General features: G+C 40.2%; 1 protein-coding gene across 1 annotated transcript in view; it reads right to left on the bottom strand.

Annotated features, from left to right (window-relative positions):
• The window catches only part of APPL2 (adaptor protein, phosphotyrosine interaction, PH domain and leucine zipper containing 2), a 54,636-nt gene that overhangs the window by 19,742 nt on the left and 17,918 nt on the right, over positions 1-16,976 (bottom strand). The window contains exons 3-5 of the mRNA XM_010005857.1: positions 12,241-12,339; positions 2,034-2,093; positions 1,117-1,188 (exon numbers count right to left, since the gene is read on the bottom strand). Coding sequence (XP_010004159.1) covers positions 1,117-1,188; positions 2,034-2,093; positions 12,241-12,339 — 231 coding nt within the window. The remainder of the gene's footprint in view (positions 1-1,116; positions 1,189-2,033; positions 2,094-12,240; positions 12,340-16,976) is intronic.

The following is a 16,976-nucleotide window of genomic DNA, read 5'->3' as shown; positions in this document are numbered from 1 at the left end:
GACAACTGAGTGATGGGTACCAGAGGTAGCTAACACAGAGAAAAGGAGGCTGAGAAACTAAGCAAGTTCTTGTGAGGGGAAAATGTGACGACAGAACTGAACAGAGACTCTCGGCTTTCTGTTCACAAATGGGATGGTGCTCTTGCACCTGGGAAGGAGAAAGCCCTTGCTTCGATTTATTCATAGTTCACATAGGTAAGTGCAAGACTTGTGACAACAGAAGCTCCTTTCAAGTATCCTCTGAGAGAACACAGGCAGTAGAAGAAGCCTAGGGGAAAAGTTAACCTTCAGGATTCCTCTCACTATATTGTTAGAGTTATCATAGGCTCTAAAATTTTTATCTTATTTTTTGCCCCACAACCCTCCTATCTCCTCTCCCAAACAGCAGACCTCAACACAGGAAAGCAGACTAACTAGAACAACAAGAACTCTTCTGATAGCACAGCCCTACTCACAACAGACAGAGTGATGAGACAAAAGACACTTGAACAAAAGGACATGGATACTAAGTTTATATTGAAATGTTATATGGGCAGGCTTATTAAAAGCATTAGGGAGGTTCCCAAGACTTCACAGCCACCTACTAAGAGTAAAAGTGTTAGCACACGCAGCTGTAGTACCTAACCTGTGTTCCACAGGCATTCTCCAGATACCTCTGGATTCTGCAGGATTGCACAGCACCTAAACTGCAACTTTACTAATTCACAGCTACCCTGCATCCATCCCTGGCAAGTTCTGGCTCAAACTGCAATGTTTAAAGCTTAAAAATGTAAATGTCATTTTTGTAATGGTATGAAATTTAAATGGCCCCAGTCTAGCTGATACATGTCCTGTTTCAGTCTCTTCTCCCAATTCCTCTATTTAGGAAGTTTATCTTTGCTCTGAGGATAGCACATGGGATGAAGCCACAAAAACAGCTCTAACATTCTCCAGAGCTGAAGAAACCATTGTGAAAGGATGATATTATACCTATTTCCTCCCCAGTTAAATGATTCCATAAAACCCAGGCACAATCTGGCCTTCAATGGAACAGCTCAGAATCAAAAAGACAAAGACCAGAAGAAAAATTGCAAGTATTCTATACTGTAAAAATAGAATATTGGCAATTTAAATTACCTCATCCACAACTTTTGAAAAGTAATGAAGGGTGGATATCACTTCTTCATCTCCTTTACCTAAGGCAAAATGCTGAAAATAAAAACACACATTGGTCCATAAATCAAGAAAGGTGAGTTTAAAACACGTGTTTTACTAAAGAGGTAATGAATACTCCTATAAAATGCAATAAAAGATAAAACTAAATAGAAAAACAGTAGAGCATTAATACATAATCTTTTACTATGCTCTTCTTGTTTTAGATGAATAACTTTTGGACAACATATAATTAATGCCTACAATACTAATTTTAAAACCATGGTCAGACAATAGGAACAAACTGGTTTGCACCTTCATAAATTTTTAACTTAAATTTTGCATTGGGTGTTTTTTGTGTGTTTTTGTTTGCTTGCTTGCTTGCTTGCTTGGTTTGGTTTACTGTTTTGGGGTTTTTTTGTTGGTTTTTTTTTTGTTTTTTTCAGATATGACCTAATTCACAGAATCACAGAACCCTAGGGCTTGGAAGGGACCTCGAAAGATCATCTAGTCCAACCCCCCTGACAGAGCAGGGTCACCTAGAGCACATCACACAGGAACGTGTCCAGGCAGGTTTTGGATATCTCCAGCAAATGAGACTCCACAACCTCCCTGGGCAGCCTGTTCCAGTGCTCTGTCACTCTCACAGGAAAGAAGTTTTTTTCTGATGTTTACGTGGAACCTCCTGCGTCCCAGTTTGCACCCATTGCCCCTTGTCCTACCACTAGACTTCACTAAAATTCCCTAGATTTCCCTTCAATTCCCTTGAAGATCCTGGGGAATTTTACAACCTTCACACAAAATCAAGTTAAGCCAATACCCTAAGCAATTCTGGAAACCACCACAGACTTGTTTGCAAGTGCTGAGGCTGAAAGGAAATCATAGGCATATGTTGAACATACCTGCTTTTCATAGGCAAGGAGCTGCTTCGAAAGCTGTTGTGTAGCAAGACACATTTCATTCTACAAACAAAAGTGACATGTTAATAGAAATAACAAAAGGTCTTTAGCTCTGCTGTTACTTTTACCTTCTTACCAGCTTCTTGACTGAATCTGCAACTGCTTACACAAACATTCAGTTGTATGTAAACAACCAACCCCAAAACACCTGCACAGAGAAGCAGTAATAACAGGTACACTTCAACTACTTTGGACAGAGGTAGGATTTGGGGTTTAGTTTCGGGTTTGGGTCCCCCCCTAGCCCCTAAAATAACAAAACCAGAACAACCTCAAACAGGAAAGCTGTTACACCAGCATAAGAATGTTTCACACTGGTTACCTTTCCACAAAACCTAAAGAAACAAAGAGAACCAGTAAATATGCCTTCATATAATGCATTTATACTCTGGGAATGTACTGATGTAATTACACTGCCTTAAGTTGATCCAGGAGTAGAAAACATCAAATACTTCTGAATTTTCATGACTAAACAGCCAATGAAAGTACTTACACAAAGCAAGACTTGTAGGAAGGTTGTATAGCTTTGCTTGACAGCTAGAAAAAACTGACTGGCATTTGCATATGTTAATCTTTACTCAACATACTCCTAGAACTAGTATATCAACTGTTCTGCCTCTGATTTGTTAACAGTGACTCAAAACTGGAATAAAAGAAAAAGGGGCCAGGGGAACTGGGATCTGTCTTAACCCCTGTCAGATCCTTCTCTTCCTCAGGAATGCAGAAAACTAATAACTTAATTTCATTTCATTTTAGACTTCAACATAATCTACTCTACATAATTCATAAGGCCATAGAGAGTTTGTAAAGCTCAGAGCATCCTCTGAACTGCTTTAATAACACCCTTTATACTGGGGCTGGTACAGAAAACCTCTACAACTGGGGCAGAGCTTCTGTCCTCTCTTGTTCTCCCTTGGTTTCCTGAGCACGCAGAGCATGGCACAGTTAACTATCTGGGCCAGAGAATCTGCAACACCCTTTACCTTGGCCTGATGCCACCTCTGACATACTGCATTACAGCCTGGTGGTTTTGCACCACCTTGGCATGACAGGAAGGAGAGTTAATATGAATATCAAGGCACAAATATTTAGCCAGAGTCTTAAGTGTGGCCCAAATGCTCAGTAAGAACAAAGAAATACAGCCACAGCATAGGTAACAGTAGTTGTGTGTAAACACATGGCAGAAAAATGGGTGAGCTAAGTCTGAACAATTTAAAACACTATGATGATAGTACTCACAGGTAGCTGGAGATGGGAGAGCAGAGGCCTTCCATGGTACAAATAAGGGCTCAGAACTGAGTTATCTGTGCCCAAACTCAGATTATGTGCACCACTATTTTAACCTCACAGTTTCTTGTCTCAAACCAATTAGTAATGAGCATTACACTTCATACAATAATAATGCCAAGGATTCATGTAATATTTGCAGGTTCATTATACAGATTGTATAGGGTTTTTTGTATGAAAAAGCTTTTATATAAACATTTGGTATTTAAGTATTTCCAAAGCCAGTGAACAGAAAAGGAAGACATGCCATATAATAAATGAACAAATCTCTTTAAGGGCTCAGGCAAGGATAGCTATGAGCCTTAACAGTCCCCAGGCTGTAAGAATATCTGAAAGACTCTGCCACCTTCAACGTGGGAGCTATCAAGCAATGACCTGATGACAGGAAGGAGGAGACTCCCTGCATGTGGACTGATGACATGAAACAGGTTTGTTTGTATGCATGTGGGTTAAGGCCAAAAATGAATTTATGATTACAAAAAGAAGCAGAAGCTCTTGGGCTTGGGATCTTGTTCAGTTGCACAATACCAAGATTGAGCTGAGTAAGAACTGCAAGAAGCCTAAGTCCTCACACACCAACTGTGATGCCATCTGTCAGTTGTACAGCTGGGTCAGGGTGAGACAAATCTTTTGAAATAAACTGAGTAAATGTGTCCTTTCCCCTCCCCCTCCCCCCTTTTGTTTTAGTTCACTTATTCTTGCAAAGTCTGCAACTGCTTGGTCTCTTCTAAATCTGGAAAATAAACGCTTGTGGCTTAAACTTGCTAACATCAGAAGCTTCAGAATAACAGGCTGACATTAAAAACATCCTATTCCCTTGTGTTAGCCATCCTCAAAAGGTACTGAAGAGCATTATTACTCATCTGTGTGGGACAGTTTGAGGATGGGCAATGCGAAGAGGTGTTTGGAAGAAGAATCTTTCAGTGATCACCACTCCCTAGGAACTGTCTCCAGGATGTGCCAGGATAATAGGGGAAGAGATAAGCCCCGAGGGACTTGAAGGGTGTAAGTTAACAACAACTAACAAGTATTTGACTAGGTGACAACAGTCACACATAGACCTCCAAGCAGACATTCATGGCATGCTACTACAAGTACAGAACACATTGATGGAAAGCCTGGCACAAAATTTACTTCGGGATTTTGGGCTGATTTTGTGACAACAGTTTCACACATCACTGATACTCCATTGTTGCTAGCCAGTTACATTTTTCATATATAGGCTTGGTTCTTTGTGCCAGAACACCACAAATAAACTTGTTACTCAATCCCTGTCCATGTGAAGAGTTACTCCTGGCTCCTTCCTCCTCTCTCCCAACCTCTGCCTGACTCGGTTTCTATTAGAAGTACAAACTCATTCAGTATATCACTAGGAAAAAAAAACCTGTAACAACAACCAAGCAAACACACACCCTTCAAACAGTTGTAAACTAATCAAACTAAGCTAGCAAGTTGAAACACTGCCACATTGCATAAGGAGCAGGAAGTAGGCAAAGTGCTCTGCTGACCTAGTGGTAATACTGCATTGCTCAGCACACTAATCTGGGAAAGTTTGGTTTAATCCTCCTCCCATTTCTTCCTAATCAGCCTTCTCCCCCTTCCCTCCTCCAGTACTAATCAGTCTCAAGCCTTATTATTCACATTGCTTCAAGTGACAGAGCCACTAAATCCAGGAAGATTATTTTAGCAGGTTTTAATCTATTTCCAAGCCATGTTCCCATGCAATACAGTAACATTCACTTCTTCTACTCTGAAATGACTGAAAGTCAGCATTCCACAGCAAAAGCTACCATACAATCCTGGCTGCCTACTCCACATCTCTTCCACATTACCTTGACATTTCAGAAGTCAACAACCTTTTATGGAGTGAGAGAGCTACTGAGATGATGTATTAGACAGAAAACCAAAGTCCTGAACAGAAATCTGGGTATTCTACATCAAGGCAAAATGAAACAATACTGGGCCTTGCAAATGCATTCATTTTCATTAGATGTTTTTACTTAACAGGGAAAAAACATCATAGTAGCATTAGTGCATACGAGAAAGAAGGAAGGACTGTACACACATAAGTACCAAGCAATCAGTTATAATTACAGATATGCTGAGTTTTTTTTTTTCTTTTTCTTTTTTAACCTTGTTTCACATGCTAGCCCTACAATAGATTCACTGATCACTAACAACTGTTCACAAAGTAATGGAAGTGGTGTCTTGAATCTAGCATAAAGCTACCAGAAATGCAAAAAACCCAACAGATTAAAAAACATTGTTTAATTCTCAAGTTATTTCAGTACCTCACCCTGCCTTCAAATAAGTCAGCAAGAAAACGTCCAACTGTTTTTTTCTGATCTGGTGCCAAAGCAAAGGCATGTGATTTTCTGGGTTGATTCCACTTTCTTTATTACCATCTTTATTCACCAAGCTGTTCATATCATCAGAAGAGAGTATGATTTTTCTGTAATGCATCTGTAATAAAATCTCCATGTTATTAACCATTTACCAACAAGACAGTCCACCCCTTTTCAGAGTAACTTTCTGTGTTTTTCCAAAATAAACTCTGAGGGCTAATAGAGAGAAGTCTGAAGACATTTCTGTAGACAATCGTCTAACAGACTCTAGACTGGAGAGCACATAAAGGATTAAGTTGAGCTATAAAATATCTTCTACAGACAGAGAACTATTCCAGCATGTCCAATTCCAATCCCAATGTATAAAGCTTTCTGCAAAGCTAAAACTGGCATTTTTAAAACTCTGCAAGTAACCAGCACACAGAACTGGCAATGGCTTCTTCATATAAACAAGCAAGATACTGGTAACAGTATTTATTCATGCACTCTGTATGTGCAGAATGACATGTAGTAAAATTTGGCTTACATCTGGGAAAGCTTAATGCCTCATAAATTAAAAAAAACCAACAAAACAACAAAACAGGTAGGTGGTTGAAGGAGGTCCACAAGGCAACTGCATCCTTCACATCCTTTCAGACCCAGGAAACACATCTATCTGCAAAACTGGGCACAGCACAGAGAGAATTGGGTCTTGATACAACAGTCTTATGCAGCTCTGTCTAAACATGCACATCATCCTTCTGCAAAATAGAATTCTCCAGTGATCTAGTAGATGTTACAGGCTTAGTTTTTCATAACAAATGACTTGGAAACATCAACTCAAGGTTGAGACAAGCTAAGCCTCACTAGGGTGCTCAGGCTGCTCAGCACTTTACAAGATCAGGCTAACATATGGCTTGCCCTTCTGCTCATTCATAGGATGGCATTTAGTCATCACAAATGTGAACAGTTCAGGAAAGAATAATCTAGTAACTTCAAGAAATAGGAAGACATAATAAAAATTCAGCTGTAAAACAGCAAAAGCAGCAACAGTGGGATGGGTAGTTCAGTAGGGAAAGAATCTCTTCATTTTTTTGCAAAGCAATTACTATCTGCAAGGCATCTGCACATTTATGCTTCATTGTAGTACTCAAATCTCCAGATCCTGCTTAATGCAACGTTAACTTGCTTCCAGGCATGGGGACAACACCTCACAGGCGCTCTTACGGACAACTCCCATGGCACTGTAAATACATCCGTTCTCATGTGATAACGCTCTGCTTACCTCTGTTAGCAACATATGGTGAATATGCCCCTGGAAGAGCAGAGGTATATGATGCAAACTTGCAGTGAATACAGAACAATAATATAGATGGTATTTCACAGACTGTACAGTACTGACAACTGTAACTTATTTCCAAGTGTCTGTCCTATCTAATACTCTACTGAAGCTTCTCTATGTGGAACTGAAAGCTTGCAAAATGCTAACTTAAACTTCATTGTTTTTTGGAAAAAAAAAAAAAGTCTTATCATTTGAAAAGGCAGAGCAATTGTTCTCTCAGACACTAAACGAAAGCAGTTAAAAGAAAAACTGTATCAGTGTTTACTATTAGTTTAGCAAGAACTAATTTAAGAATTCTGAACACTTGTGGTTAGCATTGCTACATAATAAATACGAAAATACATGCGTGCCCTAGAGGCCTTGACACCTATCTCCTGAGTAGTGAAGTCAATACACAGGAAGATGAAAAAAGCAGCACTGTTGAAAAATGCAGACATGAGGTGCCATGAATTCGGGGAGAGAAGTAACACTTGCATAAAGCACATACCCAGAACTGACACTCATGTAAAGTGGCACATATGACCCAAGACTATTCCATAATTGTCAAAAGTTTCCTTAAGGGTCTGGACCTGAACAGGCAGTGAGCCCCAAAAGTTGTTGCTTCTTTGCCAGAGTGACTCTGGAATCACAAGGCAACTGCTCACAGAGATACAGACACTAAACAGAATTACACTTCATAATCCCCATGCTGTTCTTCTCTCTCTGGATATATTGATAAAGACAATATGGGTTCGTTTATTATTATTATCTTCTTACTCTTCCACTACCCCTGCTCTTAGTACCTAGGCAGATTTGTCAGGAATAATGAGATGAAACCTATTTTCAATGACAAAACACTACATCTTACTTCGCTCTAACCTGCTTTACTGTTTATCCCTTCTAATAGCCAATAGAGACACAACAGTCTCCTGAGTTTCTAAATAGCATTTTGTTTCAAGTGAAGACCCCAGCTGAGACATTTCTATCATATGATCAAGAACTGAAGTTCAAGGTAAAGCTCTGAATATAATTTACTATGGCAGGGGAAAGTTAAGAATGTAACCTGGAAACTCTTTGCTCATATACCATTGCAAGAGCCTCAGAATGCAACTGAAGTAAATTAAGTTTTCTACCAGTCCCTGCTTGCTGCATTACATATGGCTCAGGTAATAAAATATCCAGAATGATGAACACAAGGTTCACAGATAGCACGTAGCAGTAATGCCAGATGTAGCATCAGAGTTTGGTTGCAAGGAGAAAGAACCACACTGAAGGAAATATTTCCTCTGTAAGACCACTAACATGATAATTACTTCAGAGGATCACAGCACAGATGGGAGGACTACAGCAGGAAGTACAATACGTACTCACGGATGTGGTTTATTTGTAAAAGAAATATAAAAATGCTTCACTATATTTACACTCATAGGCTTGCCAAATCAACCAAACCTCCCTCCTCAAGCATGGTTCATATATTTGGTTCCCCTAACTTCTCCTTAATCATGGTATCATACACTGCATCTGCATTGGAGCATCACAGTCTCTTTTCTGCTAAAGAACTTCACGTGTAAAACTGAGTCACCACGATGTCACATCTGGTGTGGGTATTCAAAGAGGTGACACCACTGTCCTGATCCTGCACAGCAACCAGGAGCTTGTCATGCACTGATGGCCTTGCGCACAAAGACAATCTGCTAGCAATACATCACCCAGCTGCAGCCTGGTGGTACCAGCCCTTCCACACCAAGTTGCTCCAGATGCCTGGGCAGTGTTATCCACTGTTACACCCTGAAATGCCTCCACACTGCCACAGGACACTGCAGATCCCTCCTTCTTCTCTTGGGACAAATGCAGTTTCAAATAATTTCAGAGGTCTGTCTACATCATTTACTGAAGCCCATCCTAACACACCCTTCCCAATAACTGCCCTACTGTCATTAGAAAAGTTTAAGGCATGAAAAATGAAGTCCTGTCTGAATACATGTAAGTATGAAAAGTTAGGTCCTCAGCATCTAGCAGAAATCTGTAGCTTAAAAAAGAGAAATGGGGGGTGGGGGAAGCATGTTCAAAAAGATTCCTACTGTTCTAAGCATTTCTAAAAGCTGTGGGCAAATATTTTTCTTTCTCACATTCCTTTCAAACACACTGAACCAAGATGTTAGAGCAGTTTGAGATGTCAATTTACAAACTTACTGCTGCTTTGCACACAAAGCAGTATTTTGGAACAAATACATGCATAAATCCAGATGCATAATTAACAGACTGCAGTTGGTACTAATTGCTACTCCCCTGAGACTTTGCACTGCAAGCACTCAGAACCATCAACTATTGTTACTCGATCACAAGCTACAGTGGTTTCAATTTGAGTTTTCATCACAAGAAAACACCAAACTTCTAGTAAAGTATTCCAGAAAATCTTGAAAATATGCTTGAGACATCTGGGAAATTTTAAAGTTCAGAATACAGTTAGCAAGAAATCAAGGTAAATGTTTTTTAAATGGTCATAGCTGTTTTGAGGGGGCATAAACCCTGATTTTTCAATACTGTGGGCTTGTACAACCGACTGCTGTTTTGTCTGACTGCCACGACTGTGATTCCAACCATTTTTATGGCTGTGCCAACAGAACTTGTGTCATTGCTTCAAAGTAGGTCAGTAACTGCGCTTCCGATTTTACAGATAAGGAAGCCAGAGCAGGGAATGACAATGACTTTGCAAAGACAAAAAAAAGAGTCAGGAAAATAAAAGGGCAAATTCAGAACCTGAATCTACTATCATTCAGAACCTTTCACTACTAAATCTAATTCCCTCTCAAAATGAAAAAGGTGGGTAGCATTTCCTAGGGTTTTGCTAGTGATGCCCTGACAATGTGTCTCCTAACAACACATCTGCAAAAGTTGATTTTCTCTCAAGTTTTTCTAGGCAGCAGAGAAATATTACACGTAGATTTGTAATAACAGTCCATTGTGTTTAGTGGCACTTCAGCATTACACTTCTACTGCAACTGCAATCATAAAGTTTTGTAATAAGGCATGTGCTTCTCAAAAACTGAGGGTGAATTCAGTCAGAAAGCATGTCTTCCTTTGAAATATCCACAAACTGCTCCTTAAAAGGACATATTGATATTTGCAAAGCTTGGTAAATTAGTCAGAAATCAATGCTAGCCTATAAAACAATAACATTCTCTGGGAAATTAACCACTGTATATGGCTGAATTAATTAACTAAGTTTTTATTTAAATAACTGAATTTTGCTCCAATATTAATGTATTCTTTTTGGTCTCATGGAAAAAAAGTCAAGACTTTTAAAAGTATGTAGAAACAAAAGCCAAACACAAGAAGATTCAGACACTCTAGTTGTCCTTTCTTGCTACTGCAATGTTGGCTTTTTGCCACTACTGGATTCCAAGAACACAAATCCAACCTGAAGTTGCAACAAACAGTGATTACCAAAGAATTAAATGGCAGAGGCAGCAACACTAAGAGCACTAATTGTCCCTGCTACTGGCCAGTAAACACAAATTTTACTCAAGTCAGTGGTAGAGTGCCCTCCTCCACATGCTTATACAAAGCTTGACTTTAAATAACTGTAATGCATCTCCCATTTCAAAACAGTATCAAATATCTAATGAAGCAATTCAAAGAATACATCCAATATTCAAAAGTGACAGAGTATTTTGATCAAACTAAGCAGGAAGTGTGCAGGAATAAAGTAGCCAAAAAGTGCTAGGAAGAGAAATAAGATTCAGTAGTAGTGCAAAGTACAAGTGAAAAAAATATGCTGAGACAGTGAGAAGAAAGAGGAAATGTCATAACTGTGGAGCAACAGAAATGGAGAAGGCTAAAAAATGAGATGGAAAGGAAGCAGACAAAACATCTTTTCATTAATCACAGGCCAGAATAACTGCTTCCAAAAATGTCATCTTAAAATATCATCAACCAGAAAAAGGGACACTAAGTCCACAAGCTGGACACTTACAAATGAAGCCGTATTTATCCTCTGATTTCCTTCTTTCACCTATTCAAATTCTACCTGCTCAGACTTCTGCCATGCAACATGCCCACACTCCTGTTACTCTCAAAGCTCAGCCACTCTATCCAAATGCCCATCCCTGACTTTCAGTGCTGATTTTGCACTACCTCTCCAAGCCCCTGGTTATGTGCTATATTGTTTTCTAAGTATCTGAGCTGAGCTTGAAGTCTCTGATTGCTCTGGATTTGAACGGGACCAAGGACATGAAGACTCTGAAGCTCTCCAAAGCTGGATCTTCCACGTGTAGGTTGCTACATCCTGGGCAGACAGCTTTCTTTCAAGTCATGCTATCAGCCACCCAAAAGAGCAATTGTAGCAAAGGGACATACACCTGAAATAGTTTTATGGGTGAACTGATTTGTGCTAGCATAAAAATCAGGCACTGAGGTCTTCCAGTAAATTAAAAATGCCCCTGTTCTCCTCATCTGTGTCATCTGATTTACTGGTTTAAGAATAGAAAGGCTGCTGTTTCTAAGGAATTCAGGTATCTAACCTACATATATACTGGCAAAACTTCCATGAGATACTGTGCATGCCTTTTAAAGACCTAGACACAGTATTTTGAAATATCCGGTTTTATGCACACGGGAATCCTAGCTTCACTAAAAATCACTCAGATTTATAATTTTCCAAAGCACTGAATTTGATTTACCTCAAAAATTTTACTTTCAAAGGGATTTAGTCATCTAGGTCATATAAGTGCTTAGAAAGTGTTATTTTTCTCTGCTTCTGCTCCCACATTTTTCATACTGGCTACCTGAGGTACTCAGCTTCAGGACAGCCCACAGTGGACATTCTCTCTGTAATCGATGGACCCGGACAGTTCCTTCCAAACGAGTTACAGCACCTAAGTTAGATGTCTAAAGTCAGGATGAGTACCTGTCTGTATATTGTGTCTATGTTTAGGCAAGCAATTTTGTCAAGGCTGGGCTTCCAATGTGCCACGAGGTAAGGGCATACCACAACTTTTTCTCTTCTTAACTGTCTGGAGGCAGACAAAGAAGCTAAGATGTTTTCCATGTATATGACTTCTGAACATCAAGGCTGAGATACCAGAAGGAAAACACCCACAACTCCTCTTAAACCACAAGAGATGCAGGTATGTGGCAACTTTCATGTAAATAAGAGCACCATAATAGCAATTTATCTACTATTGCACTTTGAACAAAAGAAACACAAATGGAAAATTACCTGAGCACCATAGACTCGTTGCATTGCCTGAAGTAACTGGTTTGTATAATCAGTAAGTGTTCCTGCATCTTCTTCAAATACACTGAGCAAAGACCGAGTCTGTGATAAAAGGAAAAAAGCAAGCTGTTTTAGTCCCAAGTGAAAATATTTAAGAGTAGGTTACTGTAAAGGAATGGTAGCAAAAAAAACCAAATCAATCAGAAATAATAAAGCTTTAAAATTTGCATTATTTTTTTGTTTAGGTTATCAAAACATGTTGAAATTATTCCTTCTATTATGGATAGGTAAACTGAGGCATAAGAAAGCAAAGTGATAAAATGCTGTGGCCAAATCCTGACTCCCAGCCTCTTGCTCTAAGAAATAGGGATTCCTTCTAACGTAATCAGGAATGTAAAAAATCCTGAATATCTGCCTGCTGACTACAGTAATTCAAACCACGTTAAAGACTCTGGGTCAACACCACTGCTTGCTCACTTTACTTCTCTAATTAAAAGCACCCCTTTCCATGAGATAATTTACAGAGTATTATTCACTCTCAGCTCTCTTGAGCAACTCTTAAAGGGCCACTGCCAAAGCTAGCTGATGTAATCGGACCAAACAATTGACTGTTCATCTACAACAACAGGCACAGAAGTATACATACAACCACTCAGAAATTCTCCACACTTTCTCCATTCTGCTAGCTCATCCTTGTCAACAAAAGGTGGGGAAAAGAGAATGGCTTGTGTTATCTTGTATTCCCTAGGTTCGTTTTGGTGGGATCATCAGGAAGAAAGAATTAAATTGCTGACACACTGCCTGAGATGGGAAACAAAGACATCTCAGAATAATGCTGAGCTCCAGAATCTGCCAGATCAAGACAATAATGAAAGAGGGAACACTGTCCCTTTAACAAAGTTGTGATCCATCCTTAGTCTTAACTTCGGTAAGTCAAAACTATTTGATGCTAACTGGCATTATCTTTCCAGCTGTACAGCTAATTTACACGTGAATTAGTTTCATCTGCCTATGTGAGGGGCATGCATAAACTCCAGTACTTTAATAATCACATCAGTCCTGTAATGGAGCAAGTGCTTTATTTGTCCTAGTACAGGAATCTCTAATGTACCTGAAGTATCCTGGTTTAAATATGAGAATTTTTTTTCAGAGTCTTTAGAGAGTTCTAAGTTGCTGCATCATTGTAACAGAAGGCACATGTACTTCCCCAGGGCATTTATTCTTCTCTGTAAAACTCTCTGCCCACACTTTATTTTGTCCAGAAAAAATTCAGGATCATCTTCCTTCAAGAACCCTGGACTAAGGATGAACTACCATCTCCTCTCTACAAGTAGCACCTAAGACAGAAATTAGCATTGCTCAGCAGTTAAGTATATGACTTAGGAGTAAGTCCTTGGGTTCTGTTCTACACATTGCAGGGGAGTACTTCCATACCTGGAGTTACTCTAAAGCTCTCAGCATCCCAGTCTGTTAACGTGCTAGGCTGCCACTGTACTTCCTACCTTAGAGACACTGGCAGTCAATTGATTTGGGAAACTAGTTTGAGATCTTAGCATGTGAGGAGATAGGCTGTACAATGCACTGTTTTCAAATAGTAAGAATGTAAAAAACAAAGAATGGAGGGAAGGCAAAGTCAATGAAACAGATACCAAGAATCCAAACTTATAAAGAACCTTTGTACAGAACTTGCCTACAAGGACAGTGGCATGATTTTGAGTTTTCCACACCAAGCTATTATTTCAGTAATTGAAAACATAGTGCTTAAAAAAAAATATCTGTTTTTTAAATGTTTTCTCTTTGATGATACATTAGCACAAGCTAAGCTAAGGCAAACAAACTATGTTCTATCTATACAGTGCTCCTCTGCCTTGTTTTGTGTTACTGTAGAGCACATGAATGCACAAGGTATGAAGATGGTTAAAAAACAAATCTCAGGAAGGTAAAAATAAAAACTTGACACAACATTTATCAGAACAAATCTCAAGCCAAGACCTGAGAATTAAAATGAAATTGCCTGAAGTAGGCTACAAATAACACGTCTCTGCATCCTAGAAGAGGTTTCCAAACACAGGAACGTCAGCCAGATTCCTAAATCTTAATGAATTTTTTGCCAGTTCAGTTTTTCAGATGTCTATGTATGGGCTGACATATAACAAATAATTTCGGAAATAATTTATGGGAAATAATTTCTGAAAGTCTTAGATTCAGTTATTAGCACATTGTTCAAAAATAATACAAACAATAAATTATTCAATCAGTTTGGAAGTTATTCTTGGAAAAGTTTATATTTAAGAACACAATTTTAAAATTATTGCAACAAAACACCAGCATGCATTTATCTTTGTTGTTGCTGTTTTGACAAGTTCTGTCATAGCAGCTAATGCTGCTGAAATAAAACAGTAATCCATATTAAGATATTATTTAGGACTCATTAATAGCACCCTTCTCTCAGCTTCTGGAAACACAGGAAAAACATATCTGCTTTCCTGCAAGTATTTCCCTCCGTTTTAGCATGACCACTTGCATTAATTTCTCTTTTATGTTATGGCCAAACACTTAAAAATTAAGACACTTCTTACGGCCATTTTCAGCCAGTGCTTGGAGACAAATCAAGACAAAAGTACTATATTGTAGAGAGAGAAATCAAGTTGCAGAAAACTAAAGAAGAAATAACTTTGGTCCTCTGCACATACTTCATACAGTTCATGGAAAATGAGGTTATGTCCCCATTTTACTATCTCTCTGCATTGCTGTAAGTGACTGCACAGAGAAAAGGATAATCAGGTCACTTTACGCAGATGTAAATGATCACATAAGCTGCCTTTCTGTAAGCTCTGTGGGACAGAGACAGCCTTTTTTTGTTTTGATTTTGTAGTACCCAGCTCCTGTTGTGACGTGAATCTAAAGCTCTCCCCAAGGAAAAGTAAGAAAAATATAAAAGACTAGGAAAAAAACCTGTCTCCTCACATGAAAAAATACATTTAGCAACACTGGGCCATTATAAAAAAAATAAATTATACCCCTCTGTCTCAAAGTTATAGGAGCTGAACAAAGAGTAATGACCAAATCAAGCCAAAAAATCCTTCAAACATGTAGGTTTATGCACAGCCTGGCCCATCCAGTAATTGGAAAGGAGATGTTATCAACACTCATTTCAGGTCAGAAGAAAGATGAAGACGTCCAAATGTAATTCAGTGCATTGTTCAGCTGCTTTCAGTCAGTGTTACATTTTTAATCATTGAAGGAAGTGTTGACTGAAGAGGTAAAATGGGTTCACTTGTCCTGTGTGTCAAGCTCTTCAGCTCCAGAATGCACTGGAAAGGTTAATACTAAAAATGTTAATAACTGCTCATAATAAATCTAGTACATTTTGGTAAACCGTGGAACACAGAACAATTCAGGTTGGCAAGGAGCTCTGCAGGTCACCTTGTCCAAACCAGTGCTCAAAGCAGGGCTGATTACATCAGGTTACTCAACGCATTTCTGGTTTAGTTTTGAAATATCTCCAAGGATGGAGATTCCACATATGTCACATCAAACAGATTATGGAAATCATTCTTGCTAGGATGGGATTTCATGGAACCACAGAATAACAGGATAAGAAGAGGTGATGAAGATGAGCCCCAAGACTTGTTAAGTCCTGACAGGTGCACGTCCAACCTTTCCTTCAAAATGTGTCATGACAGACTGTGTAATCTGCTCCACACCTTACCTATTAATTCCTCCCCCTGATCCATCAGCAGATGAGTTAAGATTACAACACAGGGGAACAGGATCCATGCTCATTCAGTGTGTTCTCCCTTCTTCTTTCCCTGCTTCACCAGTTACTTTTGTATCTCTTTCCGCACAACACTTTGCCCCAAAGTGCCCCTTTCCCACCACTCCTGGAAATGTCCACTCTTTCACCCTTGGCCTTACTTCTCTCTTCCACCCAAACTTCCCTCCTTCTTCCCCAGCTCCCAAGGCCTCACACCCTACTCCCACCTGAAAACATCACAACCTGGCATGTTCTTCGCCATGGGGTTTTTATGGTCCTTAGGGGTCACTTCTGCAGCTGTGCCACATCATGAATCCCAGCACCTGGGTACAGGGTGGAGCACAGGAGCAAAGGGCTGCAGTGTTTGGGAAGGAAAGGGCAGCAAACACCAGTCCCCGTCTCTCAGACTCCTTCAGAAGGAGATCACCTTCAGTGGGATGCACCTCACCTCATCTGTCCTCAAAGGAAGACCCAGTACCTCAGCCAGCACCTTCCAGCGGGGAGGAGCAGGCACGCGTGGCACTGACATTCCTTCAGCCCACCCTGGTCACTGGGACCAGGTGATTCACAGCGTGTAAGTGCCCCTTTCCCCCAGGGGCCTCACAGGAAGCCACGCCACAGCCACCCATCCTTCCCCAACACACCTCACCTTTTCAGGACGTCCCTGAGAGCCAGCGAGTGCACTCCCAGCTGGGACAACGTGAGGAGAAAGCCAGAGCAGTTTCTCTGAGGGACCCGAGAGGCACGGGCGCTTCTGCCCGGGCCTCCTCACACCCTGCCAAGCAGCAGGATCCCCAGAGCCCCCCAGGAGCACGCACGGCCCGTTCTCCCTTGACAGACGCCCCGCAGAAGGACAAAACCCTCCCCCGACGGCCCAGACCAGCCCCTTACCTGCTTCACGGCATCCCCGGGGTCACCCTGACCCACTTCTCCGGCTCCCGGCCCGCTGCCCTGCCCCGACACCCCTCTCCCCGCCGCGGGA

Source organism: Chaetura pelagica, unplaced genomic scaffold (assembly GCF_000747805.2).
Source record: "Chaetura pelagica isolate M959 unplaced genomic scaffold, ChaPel_1.0 scaffold79, whole genome shotgun sequence".
In the NCBI taxonomy this organism is placed as follows: Eukaryota; Metazoa; Chordata; class Aves; order Apodiformes; family Apodidae; genus Chaetura; species Chaetura pelagica.
This window is presented reverse-complemented; position numbering and strand designations above follow the sequence as displayed.